At 45.0% G+C, this 13927-nt stretch overlaps 1 protein-coding gene across 48 annotated transcripts in view; it reads left to right on the forward strand.

Annotated features, from left to right (window-relative positions):
- KCNMA1 (potassium calcium-activated channel subfamily M alpha 1) overlaps nucleotides 1–13927 on the forward strand; it is a 767226-nt gene that overhangs the window by 526568 nt on the left and 226731 nt on the right. For 46 of the 48 annotated variants that reach the window (XM_035266161.3, XM_054242917.2, XM_054242918.2 and 43 more), the window contains 3 exons: nucleotides 1773–1848; nucleotides 3874–4044; nucleotides 5641–5732. In XM_035266161.3, the coding sequence (XP_035122052.1) occupies nucleotides 1773–1848; nucleotides 3874–4044; nucleotides 5641–5732 (339 nt within the window). Of the gene's footprint in view, nucleotides 1–1772; nucleotides 1849–3873; nucleotides 4045–5640; nucleotides 5733–5848; nucleotides 5941–13927 lie in introns of all 48 variants that reach the window. The other 2 variants (XM_078345519.1, XM_035266210.3) reach the window with 2 other exon arrangements.

Below are 13927 nucleotides of genomic sequence, written 5' to 3' on the forward strand. Positions count from 1 at the left end.
TCCTGGAATCCAGACAGACAAGGCCCCAGCTTTCAGGGAGCTCACAATGTCATGAGTTCCACTTGATCCACCCAAGGACACCAGTGAATGCTAAAACTATTAGGTATAAGGTTGTTGAGGAGCAGGATATGCCTGCGGTCTCAGGCCATCACTCAAGGTGGCATATTCATTACAAAGGGAAATAGGCACCTCTCAGTGGAGAGATTAGCATTTCCGCCTTAGCCACGTGAATGGACCTAGCATCAATGGGCTGGCATATCTGGATGTGATGCCATCTCTGCAGAGATTCTTAACAGAAATACTTAAGTAGGAGCTATGTAGGATGATCAGGTCTGGAGGTCTGATATACAACATGAGGACTATTGCTAATAAAACTGTATGGTATTTGGACTTTTTGTTAAATATGTAGATTTTAGCTGCTCTTGTCACACACAAAAATGTAACTATGTAAGATGGTAGATGACATCATGTTGTAAACCTCAAACATACACAATAACATTTATTTAAAAAATAAACAGGGCTGGGCACGGAGGATGATGCCTATAATCTCAACACTTTGGGAGGCTGAGGCAGGCAGATCACCTGAGGTCAGGATTTCGAGATCAGCCTGACTAACATGGTGAAACCTCATCTCTACTAAAAATTCACACGTTAGCCGGGCTTGATGGCATGCACCTGTAATCCCAGCTACTAGGGAAAGTGAGGCAGGAGAATGGCTTGAACCCAGGAGATGGAGGTTGCAGTGAGCCACCCCACCACTGCACTCCAGCCGGGGTGACGGAGCAAGACTCCATCTCAAAAAAAATAAAATAAACAGGATCCAGAATATGGGACATTTTAGAAGACAACCTGGCTTTACACAAAATGTAATGTCATTGAAAACAAAAATGGGCAAAGGAGTGGTGTCGTTTATACATTGAAAGAGACTGAGGCTGGGATTGGCAAACTGCAGCCCACGCCTGCTGCCTGTTTCTGTAAATAAAGTTTTATTGGAACAAAGCCATATCTATTTGTGTACCTGTTGTCCAAAAGCTGCTCTGAAGCCACAGTGGCAGAGTTGAGTATTTGTGACAATGTCTATATGGCTGGTAAAGCCCAAAATATTGACTCTCTGTCCTTGTTTCCTCGGATTTAAGGTGGAAAAATCAATAAACATAATTTTGGGGCAGGTGGAAACATTTAAATAAGGTCTGCATACTAAATAGCATTACTGAATTTTTACATTTTGATTTTCTGAGGTGTGAAATGGTATTGCGATTGTGCTGTGCAATGCCCTTCTTCTTAGGAGTGCTAAATATTTAGGGTTTGTGTCATGGTGTCTCTGATTTATTGGTAAATGGTTTAGCCCAACACACACACACACACACACACACACACACATGCACACGAAGAAGAGAAGATAAAAGGCAGGGGGATAAGAGAAAGAGTGTGTAGGGTGATAAAACACCTGTGGTGAAATGTTAATAATTGGTCAGTCTAAATGAAGGGCATGGAAGTGTTCATTATACTGTTCTTTCCACTTTTCTGTAGCTTTGAAGAGTTTTTAAACTAAAAGTTAATTTTTACTAAAGTTAAATTCATTCCTATAGGCTCTGTCCTGACCTTCATCCCAGCCGCTTCTGCCACCGTCCAGAATTCCCTTATCATGGAGAAATGGTTGGGAGTTAGATGCAGCGGCCTCTTCCCCCAAGTGGGTGCTGTTACCCTGTAAGGCAGCCCCAGCAGGGCCTTCCCTTGGTAACCTGGAATTTTGCTTGTTGTCTCTCGCACAGTAATTCCATCAAGCTGGTGAATCTGCTCTCCATATTTATCAGCACATGGCTGACTGCAGCTGGATTCATCCATTTGGTGAGTAACCTCGAAGACCCTTCTGCTCTCGCTTGCCTGCAGCAAGACCCTCTCTGAGTCATTTTATTACCTACAATTTATGTTGCTGGAAAGAAACTTCACCTCGGTTGTAGACAGGAAAATGGGAAGCAACCACTCAATTGTCTGGGTTTCCAACCTTTTTACCCCAAACTAGTTCCAAATGGTGAGTAATGTTTGCACTATTAACCTGCATTTTTCCACTCATTGCTCATAGGTATTGCAGTGGGGGCTTTGGTAGATTTTCTTTTTGTCTGCAGTAACTACAGTAGGCCACAAGATGGCAGTGCTTCCTAAGCAAACACCAGGAAAAGCGCTGGGGGCAAGGTTGTAAGTTTGACCCATACCTTTTGGAAAACAGGAATTCATCCCTCGATTTCTCTCCACTTCCCCCTTACAAAAAGCCACCTTTGAGTTTTTTGCCTGATTACTTGTCAGTTTATTTTGTACCTCAAAAATGTTAATTCTTTATGAATGACTCTTTGAAAGCTTTATATGAAGTCAAGCCTCTCACACCCCACCAAGGCCGACTTGTCCCTTGCTTTTAGAGAGCACAGCCTTTGAGGGAAATGTGTTTCATACAAACCTAGACTGTCACAACTAGAAGGAGCCTCGTCTAGCTATGAGACTTTGGATAAAGTTGACCACCGGTAGCTGAGCCTCTATTTGCATAAGGGATTGAAGGATGCGTTTAACTACTCACACTTGGGATTTAGGTAATTATCACCCAAAGGAAGACAGGCCTGGGATGGCAGTGGGTGGGGGGCCGGGGCTCATGTAGTCACCAGATCTAGGGTCTCCTACCCAGCCCTTTATGCTGTTGGGATTCTTGGCCAAAATCACCCTTAATCACCCTAATTCTTGCTGTAACCAAGCACCCAGCACCCAAATCACTTATGTGGAGGAGACAGTTGTCTTTAATAAGACGATGGCCCCACCTTACTATTAATATTAGTGAAATCCCTTCTGATTCACCAGGAAACTTTTGTGAAAATGACACACTGAGGATAAACTGATGTGTGAAGGAGGCCAAGTCCCTGGAAACATTTTGCAAAGGCAGAGCTGGAGGCTTGGGGGCTGCTGTCTACAGGCCCCGCAAATGGATCACCGGCACCTTTGAGTAGAACTGACCCCACAGCTCCCTCTCTCCTGAGAGTATCTAAAGTACCTTTCCTGCCTTCCTTCTAGCCTTGTTGGCAGGTCAAATATGATGGGGGGACAGGAAAGTGGGCAAACCAATCCTGGGCCAAAGCTCTCTAGCTCTCCAAATCCAGCCACACCCAGTTTTTGAAGTTTTGCCTCTACAGAGTTGCTCAGGACCTGTGTGGCCCACAGAGCTGAAAACATTTGCCAGCTCTTGGTCTAATGGGCTGTGCCAGTGCAAGCTGTTCTCATGAGCTCAGTTTCCATGCCCGTGGGAAGATTCCGGCAGCCTCAAGGCTAGGACCACCATTGGCAATTTGCAAAGGAGGGAGAGCAGGGCCAGATCCCAGAGATGCTGTTTGAATCTGAAGAAGCAAGGCCCATCAGGCACCTCTTTGGTCTAACTGAGGGAAGGAGGTAGCCCCCGGTGGAAGGGTTTAGGATTTCTGCAGGAGAGGCAGGGCCAAGCCATCTGGGCCTTAGAAACCCGTTGAAGGTCAGGGAAGGGCTCTCTGGAGTGCTCTAAAACCTGGCCACAGGCAATGCCCTGAATATTAGCTGGCTTCAGACATTTTACCAGAAGAAGAAAAATGGCCTAGAGATACTTCCCTTCTTGCTTTCCCACTCTGTCCCAGTCAGCCAGGAAGACATTTTCTGCTGCGGCTTCTCCACTTTCTCTGTGTCCTGCTCAGGAGCTCCGCATCCTGACTCAGAGAACTCAGCCCCGGAACCACACAGCTCCTGTGGAGAGCAATGTGTGTTAGCAAGTGGCCTGCAGGAGTGCCGAGCTTCTGGGTTGATTGTATATATATGCTTCAATGGTCCCATGTTTTCCTTTTTTCTTCCCTGTCCCTTTTGCTTTAGGTGGAGAATTCAGGGGACCCATGGGAAAATTTCCAAAACAACCAGGCTCTCACCTACTGGGAATGTGTCTATTTACTCATGGTTACAATGTCCACCGTTGGCTATGGGGATGTTTATGCAAAAACCACGCTTGGCCGCCTCTTCATGGTCTTCTTCATCCTCGGGGGACTGGTAAAAAAAAAATCTTTATTATGAGGTTGATTTGGATGGTTAATATTTTCCACGATACATTTCCTTAACGCTTCATATTTTAGACTGTGTTCTGCACTGGAAGCAAGCCTTAATGTTACAACAAGCCTAAGTAGATCCAAAAGGAGGGTGATTTTTCTGCATAATTCTTGGTGTATTCTACTTGTCCCATAGATCCGGGCACATTGCCCTTGTCAGGGACAGCCATTTAGCCAGGAGCAAACCTAACTGTCTTAAGAAAGTGATGCCGTTACTGAGGGAGAGTGTCTACCCCTTAGCGATGTAATTCAGCATCCGGTATATGCTGCAAGGACAGTGGCTGTCACCTGGTAGAAGCTGTCGATACTTTGTAGACAGTTTGCGGTTTCAAGAGCTGCCCCTTCCCCTTTGTGTTCCTCCCCAAACTTCCAACAAACACTGTGGCTGGAACCTGCTCTAAAGAGAAGGGTCCCTACATCAAAGGACAGACAGCACCTTGGTCTCGTCCAGGCGGATGTCCCCACGTGAGCAGAGTGCAGTTTTGCCAACAGCTCACTCCATTCTGCGTTGGACACGTGGGATATTTTTCCTCCTTTCTTGAAAGAAAGTTTCACTGCTTGCTTTCTAAAAGTCCAGGCAGCTCTTTATGTTGCACTAAACCATCCCTTATAATGTAAATTGAGGGGATTTCTGGCCACACATTGGCAGTTGCTGCATTTTGTCTTTCAAAGTCACTCATTTTAAGTTTAGATTTTTTGCCATTTATGAAGTGAGTGATTAAAATCCTAATCTATACACAGCTTTCATGTATGTACACTGCACTCACATTTATATTTAGTGATGCATACACATCTCTCTGTTTTGTATGCATAGGGCATATACATTTAAAAATGTATAGAAATGTGCATGTGCACGTGTACATTCAAGCAAGCATTTCTGCAGCATCTGCGAGGTGCCCATAGGTACAACAAGACCCATCCAGCCAGCCACAGGCAAGATGTTTGTTGGACAAAACATGGCAGATTTGTGTTTCTCCTTGCTATCTTCTCTTCCCAGGTGATTCCCTAAATTTCCCTTTTGTGCTTTTTAGTATTTTTTTTAATAGAAAAATTTAGTTTTTAACCTTTTGGTGTCTATTTTCATTTGTCACTCATAAAAGCATTGATTCTCCTCTGAATTTTAATGAGAAGGAAAGATCTCTTGCAAAACTGTGTGTGTGTGTCTGCGCATGCGCACGTGTCTGTGTGTGTTTAATTTCTGTGGCATGCGCACCTTTTGCTTATTTTTCTCCAAAAGAAGAACTAGATATCACCTTATTCGTTCCTGTGTCCTTTGTGTTTTTCTCGACTGCGATGTTTTTGTTGTTTACTTGTCTAGGTTAACTAATGTTGGTTTGTCTTGCGTGTTTCCAGGAGCTTGCTCTCTTTGTGCGTTTTTTTTTTTTTTTTTTTTTTTGACCCAACGTATCAATATATACCTTCGCGGGCCTAATCCTTTTGTGTTTTCAGATCTTAGTCACCCCCTCTCTGAGCAGGTCCCCGCCCCCGCTTTTCTTTGGCCTGTCTTTTTTAGTCTCTCTTCTGTCTCCTATCTTCTCAGGCCATGTTTGCCAGCTACGTCCCTGAAATCATAGAGTTAATAGGAAACCGCAAGAAATACGGGGGCTCCTATAGTGCGGTTAGTGGAAGAAAGTAAGTATGACAAGAGGTGTTGCTGCCTCCGCTGCGGTAGAATCCTCTCTGCATGCCATTTTTTTTTTTTTTTTTTTTTTTTTTTTGGCTCTTGTTTCTCTGTTTCATGCATGTAGGCAATGTTTGCCCGCTACGTGCCCGAAATTGCTGCTCTCATCCTGAATCGGAATAAATTCGGCGGGACTTTTAACAAACATGGAGGCAGAAAGTAAGTCAGTTGCATCAGAAGAGACGTGGTTGAGTGATTTTCAGGAGTCCCTTGTGGAGGTGCCCCCCCCACACTCCAGCGGGTGCTTCTATGAGGGAAGGCTCACCTTCTGCATGGGGTGTGATGTCAGAGGTGACCCCAGGACGTTGCCACGCTTGGACCAACTCCCATTCACAGACTCCAAGAGCTGTAATGGATTTGTCCTGAAAGGAGTCCATTTATAACTGGGCCCATATTTTCTGCTCTGACCCCTAATAACTAGACAAAACTCATTCATTCTTCACATCATCTGGCTACGTGATAAAATTTTTGTCCCTCAAACTGGTATGATGCCCTCCTATGATGGTTTGTGTGTAGCAAGAACGCAGGATAAGACTCTGGTAGGGAAGTCCTTGGGTGGCAGATCCAGGTCATCTGGCCAACTGCAAAGGCACTGTGGCCACGGGGAACCCAGTTCTCCTCTTCAGCCAGGAGGCACCTATCTTATCCTCAAAGGGACTCATTACTCAGCTGATATTCCTTCTGGGCAAGAAATATTATAGTTCTGGTATTTTAGGGTGCTCCACACTATTCCTGATGAATCTTCTGTTTGCCTTCTTTTCAAATGTGAATGCTTTCTTCTTGGGAACTATTTCAGTGTGTGCTCAGACCACTTCATCACTTTCAGTATCAATGTGCAGGTTCACTAGAGACCCCAGGGTTTTCTCCTAAGTAAGGGAGCACCTTACCATCTCAAGATAGGAACACTGTGGGGGAGAGGTGGCTGGCAGCAGCCATCCTTTATTTTTTAAAGCTTTTTCTGGGGCAGTCACTTTTGTTTGTTTTGGTTTGAGGCATAAGTTACATAGAGTTAAATGTACACATCTTTCACATACAGAGCGAGGAACTTGTACCTATGTACACACTCAGGAACTACCATCCTACCATACGGATCAAGACACAGGAAACCTTCATCTCTCCTGCCTCTTCCCAGTCATGGAACTGTTTTGTTTTCCTTCTCGTTCATTTTCATTTGAACTCTTAAAGAGCTTCTTTGGCTTTTTTTCAGAGGAAATAAAATCAGACCGGGAGTGTTGTTTTTCCCTCCACTGCTGCCCCTTCTTTGTTTTGACAGTCAGCCGTGTCGGATGGAGCGGACCCTCCCTTTTGGTCAGTGAGTCCAGTGCTTCCTGAGCTCAGGTGTCCAAGCCTCTGCACAGGAAATCAGGAGGTGGACAAAAGGGCTCATTTTCTTGAACTACCCACAGGACACCAGTTTCCTTTCAAAGGCACAAAGGACAGTGGGTGAGAGGAGGCCAGTTGGCGTCTTTTCACGGAGGCTGCACATCCCTCCATCTTCCCTCTAATGGAGTCCTCCCCTCACTATTATCTTAACAGCCCTGGATGAGGTTGGAACCAAGCTGTTCTGATTTCTGGGCCATTGGTTGGATCCAAAAGGCCAAATAAGTCCAGAGATTCCCATTGGTCATGTATCCCATGCCAAGAGGAAAGCAGCCTCTCGATTCATTTTGCCTTGAAGGTGTGGACAGGTCTCCATAAAGCAGAAGGCACTGTGAGGGCCTGGGGGGCTCTTTATGGCCTCCCTGTCTCCCACTGTCTCTGCCAGCATTTCCCAATCACTGCCTCTGAAGAAGTCAATAAAATCAATTGCCCTGAAGGCTAGGTTGAAAATATTTCTTGACTCTCATTCCAGGTAATTTTTTTCTTTTTAATGAAATAGGTTTCCTAGTCAAATGTGGGTGGGCTGGTGGGTGGGCTGGAGGCCGGCAGCTTTTGGTGCCGGGTGACCCAGATGGGGTCCTCAGCCTGGCACTCCCTCACTGCCCACAGTCCGATCCGGTCATCTTTCACCCTGGCAGTTCCACTCAAACTTTCAGGTGCTGATGACTTCAGATCACAGACTTCCTGCCATTCTGTTCTGGCTCTGTAATCTTTTATCACCGCTTTTAGCCTGGTGTTCTGTCTCTCTCTCTCTCTTTTTTCTTCTCCCTTTATGAAAATGCACTTTGCTTTTAATGTTCTTTCTGGGTCCCCACTGTTCCCGACCCAGCAGACACAGAGTCCGTCCTGTCATCAGCACCGGGCCTGTTCACTTTACTTTACGCATTGTTTCCTGGTTCAAAAGCTAATTACTAAGTAGTTTAAAGAAGCCCTTTGGTCACTTAGATCTTTCATCAGAAAATATAAGCTTGGGAAAGGCACAGTAATGAAGGGCCATTAGCACCCTTTGTTTGATGTTGTTTTTCCAGTCAGTAAAACAAGATTGATGAAATGTTATGTTTGGCCAAATTTTGAGTTTTCATTTGGAATTCAGTGTTGAGAGAATGGGCTGTCAGAATCAATAAGTTTCCTTGCGCTTGGGATACGGGCATGTGGTTGTAATTAGCAATATAAGGTCTTTAGTTGAGCAACCAAGCATGGATTCTGGCAGCAAACATAATGAGAAACTACAGTTGTTCTATTTCTAACCTCAGAAAGTTTCCAGATAAAATTAAATGCCTTTGCAAAAGGAAAGCAGCTAAACTTTGTTGAAAGATAAAGTTCGGACTCTTAAAACAGCGTGCTGTGCTCTGAGTTTCTGTGTGTGGATAAATTCATGTGCTCTGTCCACCGACACAGACTTGTTCTCTCTCCCCAGGACCCAATCAAATGAATGCCCAGAATGTAATTAGAATGTATACATAGTTAAGGGATTTGTTTACGTGTGCATATTTTATTCAGAAATGATTTCTCTAACAATATATTCACTTGTCAGAGAACTCGGGGAAACTCATGATCTAAAGCTACAGAGACACAAAACTTGGAAATTCAAAGATTATTTAAAGCAAAAAAATTTAGGCAGAGAAGATCAGTGTTTTGTGCACACAACACCCAAATTTGGGATATTGGAGAATATGAAGATTTCGTTGGCATTTCATTTTCAGTTTTAATCAATGTGTTTGCTGTAATGTAAACCCTTCAAGCAGCATTCTCAAAACCTCTTCACCATCAACACAACGTCAAGGGCCTAGAGTGCCTTACCCAACATTTTCATCACCTCCTGCAGGATACCCAGTCCTCGGAGTAGGGATGGGTACTCGGGCACACGTGAATGTGTGTTGTCGGCTATTTCGTGTATGTTGTTATGGTGGATTGGGGTGCCTAAGAGTAGGGGTTTGGGTGTCCACAACCAAGTGAGCAGCTGAGGCCAGTAATTTCTCTGAGTTGACGGAAGTAGGGACAATTGGGCTCTTGGGTTGAGACCCTAAATCTTATTCAGAAAAGTAGCGCTCCTACAGTCCAGCCTGCCTCCCCTGGCCACTGCCTCCTCCCCTTTCCCTTTGTGTAAGGTCAAAGCTGCTTAGAGACAGGGAAGGCATGAGGGGTGGTGAGTCTCCCATGGCCTTTGGGATCCCCGGCTCTCTCCTCCCTCACTGCGCCTTGCAGTTTCCCCGAGAGGTTTCCTCTCTGAGTGTGATTCATTCCACTCCTGGTTAGTTTATGAGAACTGACAAGATCATGGTCCGAGGTCACATGGCCAAAGGCCATGGAAAATAATCGGTCACAGAGAGGAATCCATCGGCTGTAACCCCCTTGTTAGAGGGAGCCAAGCTGGGGAGCCACCCAGACCTCATGTTTCCCATGTTGAGATTTGAGTGACTCAAGTTTGAGGCGATCTTAGGCCAGGTGTTTGGGACAGAGAGAATGGGATGGGTTTGGATTATTCTACTGATTCCTGGTAGCCAAATGCGGAGAGGACACACGAGAGGGTGTTGAGTAATGAAAGACTGGAAGTGGCCAAGATGGGAGAGGAAAGTGAATGTAATGAACTTGGAGGAAGATCCCCAGGATGAAGCTGCTGAGCTGCCATTTTGGTTCGGGGAATAGTTGTCACAGATCAACCCATCTCTTAAATTCAGGAAAGCTGACTGTGAAACTTAAATGCTGTGGCTTCTCTTGGAACACTTCTCTATAAAGACAGGAGCGCCACACACTTCCCGAAATGAGAGTGTGAATCAGTGCAGCCTAGAGCCCCAGGACTGCCTCCACTGACAATAATAATACCTACAAATATTTGCAAATTTCAGCATTCTCATAGTGATCCTGGGAGAAGGGTGTTATCATCATCTCCATTTGGAACGGACGACGAAACTGAGGAACAGGGAGGTTAAATACTTGCCTGACATCACCCAGCTAGTAAAGAGTGGGGCTGGGGTTTGATCCTGCACAGCCTGCTTCCCGGTGTCCCGCTCCCTCTCCATGTCATCTCTGGAGACCCCTTTCTGCTCTAAACTTAGTGATTTCCTATTACTGTGTCTTCCTCTACCTCTCCCTATAAGTGGAGCCAGAACACTGTGCCCATGATGGAGAGGAAGAGAAAGGCATGAGCCATGAGCTTCATTTTGGGGCCGTCTCTTCTCCCCTCCTACCCACTCACTACCCTTAAGGATCCTGGCCCCAGGATTGAGAGGAAAAAGATGAAGAGGGGACAAAACCATTTCTTCCTTCATTTTCCTCATTTAGTTAGACGAAAATTCTAACTCCCTTTTGAATACTTCTAGCAATGAGAGGCTCTTGGGAGTGGACAGATGAAACACACCCAAAGTGAGCTTTGTGCCTCTTTTGTGGATTTCAATATTTTCTTCCCCTTCCTGGCTCCATCTTTTAAAGGTAGTTTCATGGAGAATTGTAGTGATCTGCTAAACTTGGATTTCCCTGCTGGGCAGATCTCACCTGCAGAGCCTTCTATGCCCGTGCAGCTGGAACCACTGTTCCCTTATACTTCTTGGTTGATCTGCTGCCCAGCACAGAGCAGTTCTCTCGTGTGGTTTCTTTCTCATCAGTAAGAGGCACAGTAGACAGAGCCCACGTGAAAAGTTCTGGAGGGCACATTCTGCGTCTTTATTTCATAGCTTTGACTTGGATTAGTCATCCTCAGGAGGCTGTATCCCACTGGAGGGAGTTAGGGCTGTCTACACTCAACCTCAGGAGTGTTCTCCACATTGGGAAGAGCCTTGAAATGACAGAGGTGGGGACAGTTTATCATGATTTTCTATTTAAACATGAAAATAGAGTACTTAATTATATTCTTTATTGAAAATGTTCATATTTTAAGGAAGACTCCACACTTTAGAAGAAATGATTGAGTATTCAGTAGTTGAGAACAAAATTTCAAGAACTAAAGACAGCCGAGCACAGTTAGTGACCTGCCTCACTGTCCACCCTTGTGGCCCATTGTCTCCATTAGTCCATTCACACACTCCGCAGGCAGACATTCTCTGTGTTACACACCAGGCACGGTGCTGGCTTGTGTTGGGTGCTCAGGGCTCGGTGGTGAACAGGCCACCCCTGGAGCCTTTCCTCATGGAGTTTACAGTCTCAAGAAGGCTGCAAACACTGAGCAAGGGTACAGCTAAACCAAATGCCAATTACACATTTTAATATGTACTGCCAAACCAAAACCAAAAAAAGACTAAGATTCTGCAACTGAGAAAAACAGATTATTTACACGGATACGGTAGTTCAAGGAAGTGACACCTCAGAGGAGATGTTAACGCTTGTTCAATGACCCAGCTTGCGTTACCTGCTAAGCTGGGGAAGCAAATGCTCTTGCTTTTAAAATCCAGGTTATGGGCAGGCTCGGTGGCCTGTAATCCCAGCACTTTGGAAGGCTGAGGTGAGATCACGAGGTCAGGAGTTTGAGAGCAGCCTGGCCAACATAGTGAAACCCCATCTCTATTAAAAATACAAAAAATCAGCCAGCGGTAGTGGCGGGCCCCTGTAATCCCAGTTGCTTGGGAGGCTGAGGCAGGAGAATCCCTTGAACCTGGGAGGTGGAGGTTGCAGTGAGCCGAGATTGCATCATTGCATTCCAGCCTGGGTGACAGTGTGAGTCTCTGTCTCAAAAAAAAAAAAAAAAAAAATCCAGGTTATGCAAGCCCCACATGCAAACATAGTTCTTCAGTTCTCCCTCCACTAGAGAAAGTCTTAAAAACTGATTGCTCACTCAGGCCCTAACCTGCCTGAGCAGTGCTTTCTCCACTTACTGGGAGAGGGCGTCCTGGGAATCTTCCCTGCTTCCTGATTATTAGGTTCTTTTTAAACTCTGTTTCTTTCCTCATATCAGAATTAGGCTCTCCTTCTTACTCAGCCCCTTTGTTCCTTCCTGAGACCACACACTGTTCTCTCCTGCCTGGCCGTCTTGTATCAACATGGATCTCCGCTCCATTTCCTCTGCCACACTCAGGTCTCGTCTGCCAGGGTTCTAGACTGATTTTAAAGGATTTCGAAGGATTTTTAAAGGACTTTAAGGGAATTTCAAAGTGTCTACCGTGCCAGAGCATGGATTATTTCTTTACAAAGACTCATTTAATCTACCGTCCCCAGTCCACCCCACTTTAAAGAAATTAACATGAATCGTGGCTTCATGTTCATCCATTCCACATGTGTTTACAGAGGGCTAGCTACACACCAGGCACTGGGGACAGATACATTTCTACGCATCCATAAAAATCTCGAAATCTACTACAGCTCTTCTGAGCTACACATCTTACTATCTGGCCACCTAAGTGGTTGGGAAGTCTAATCTCAGAGCTTATTGAAACCTCCTCTCTTGGTTCTCAGACAATCTTCCTACAATACCATTTCCCTCTCTACTCTTTCTGGGAAGGCATGGCCTCTGGCATTTGGGAATCGGATTTGAAACGATTTCATGTGATATTGACTTGGCCCGATCCACAGACTTTTCCTTTCCTGTTTACTTGTGTCTTGGGCAACACTCACTCTCACTTCTCCTCGCCCGCAAAGGGCAGAATGTTCTCGTGAGGGGTGTTTCCTATAAAATGTCATTTACGATTTCTCTGTTGCAGACGTGGCTCTGGTCGAAATGTGACTGAACCTTTGCATCCTACGCAGACTTAGATCGCTCATCAAGTAGCCATTCAGCCCTTGTTGCGTGACCCACATGACTTCCCCAAACTGAGCCCCTCAGCAATGTCTTCGGATTCCTAGATTTTAAAAGCCGTGAATTAGCAAATCATCAACATATCACCAGGAAGGATCATCTGGTAGCTATTCTAGTCAGAAGGAAACACAGGCCCCAATAACCGATCTTCACAAAGATATGAAGAACTGTAGACAGACAGATACAGTAAATAAGAAGACAAATAGATAATTCAAGTTGACAGACCATCTTGGACTGATTAGGCATTCTGCTTTGATTAGCATTAAACTTCTTGGGAACAGAGAAAACAGAAAATGAGCTTGCCCTAATACTTTGGAAAAATGACCTCTTGACTACTTCTGAAATGCAGTGCTGAGGCGTAGATGCCCAAAGCACTTGTCTTTAGATGCCTTATCGTCTGATGTGATGTGCCAGGCATCCCTTCCTGATGAGAGGGGTCTTGGTGGGCACGGGACATGGGCACTTCTATCTTGGCATCTGTTTTGGATTCCTCTAAGCCATATCTTCAGTCCCTTTCAAACTTGAAGCTCTATTTAAAGAGACTTGGAAGCATATTAAATCAATTTCCTGATAATTCTGATAGAATGATGCCCCCCCTCCTTTCCTGCTGTCACCCTTCCCTTCCACACACTTAGCAAAATGTTCCAGCTATTGTTCTGAAAACAAGAATAGAAATGTAGGTGGGAGATGAACTGTGTACCTTAAAAAAAAAAAGTCACATTCAAGCCTAGGCTTTCACTCTCAATTATTCTCTCTTCCATTAAAAAATAATTCTGAATATGACTTTTCCAATTATAATTGCTGAAGAGTCTGCGCAATGGCTCCTTTGATTGGGTGAGTCCTTGCTGGGTAGATTCAGAATCTCAGGAACAAGTGCAACCATCCCAGACTAGGTTGCCCTGTTCTTTCTGTCCTTGAGCCTTGTCATTCACTCCGCTATATTTCATTCCAGAGCTGTGCAAAATGGATCCTGGTAGATTTGGGGTTTCTTCCATGCTGCTGTCATCATACTATGAAAATAAACCAGGAAACTTTCTAACTGGC

This window comes from Callithrix jacchus, chromosome 12 (genome assembly GCF_049354715.1).
Source record: "Callithrix jacchus isolate 240 chromosome 12, calJac240_pri, whole genome shotgun sequence".
NCBI classification, from domain to species: domain Eukaryota; kingdom Metazoa; phylum Chordata; class Mammalia; order Primates; family Cebidae; genus Callithrix; species Callithrix jacchus.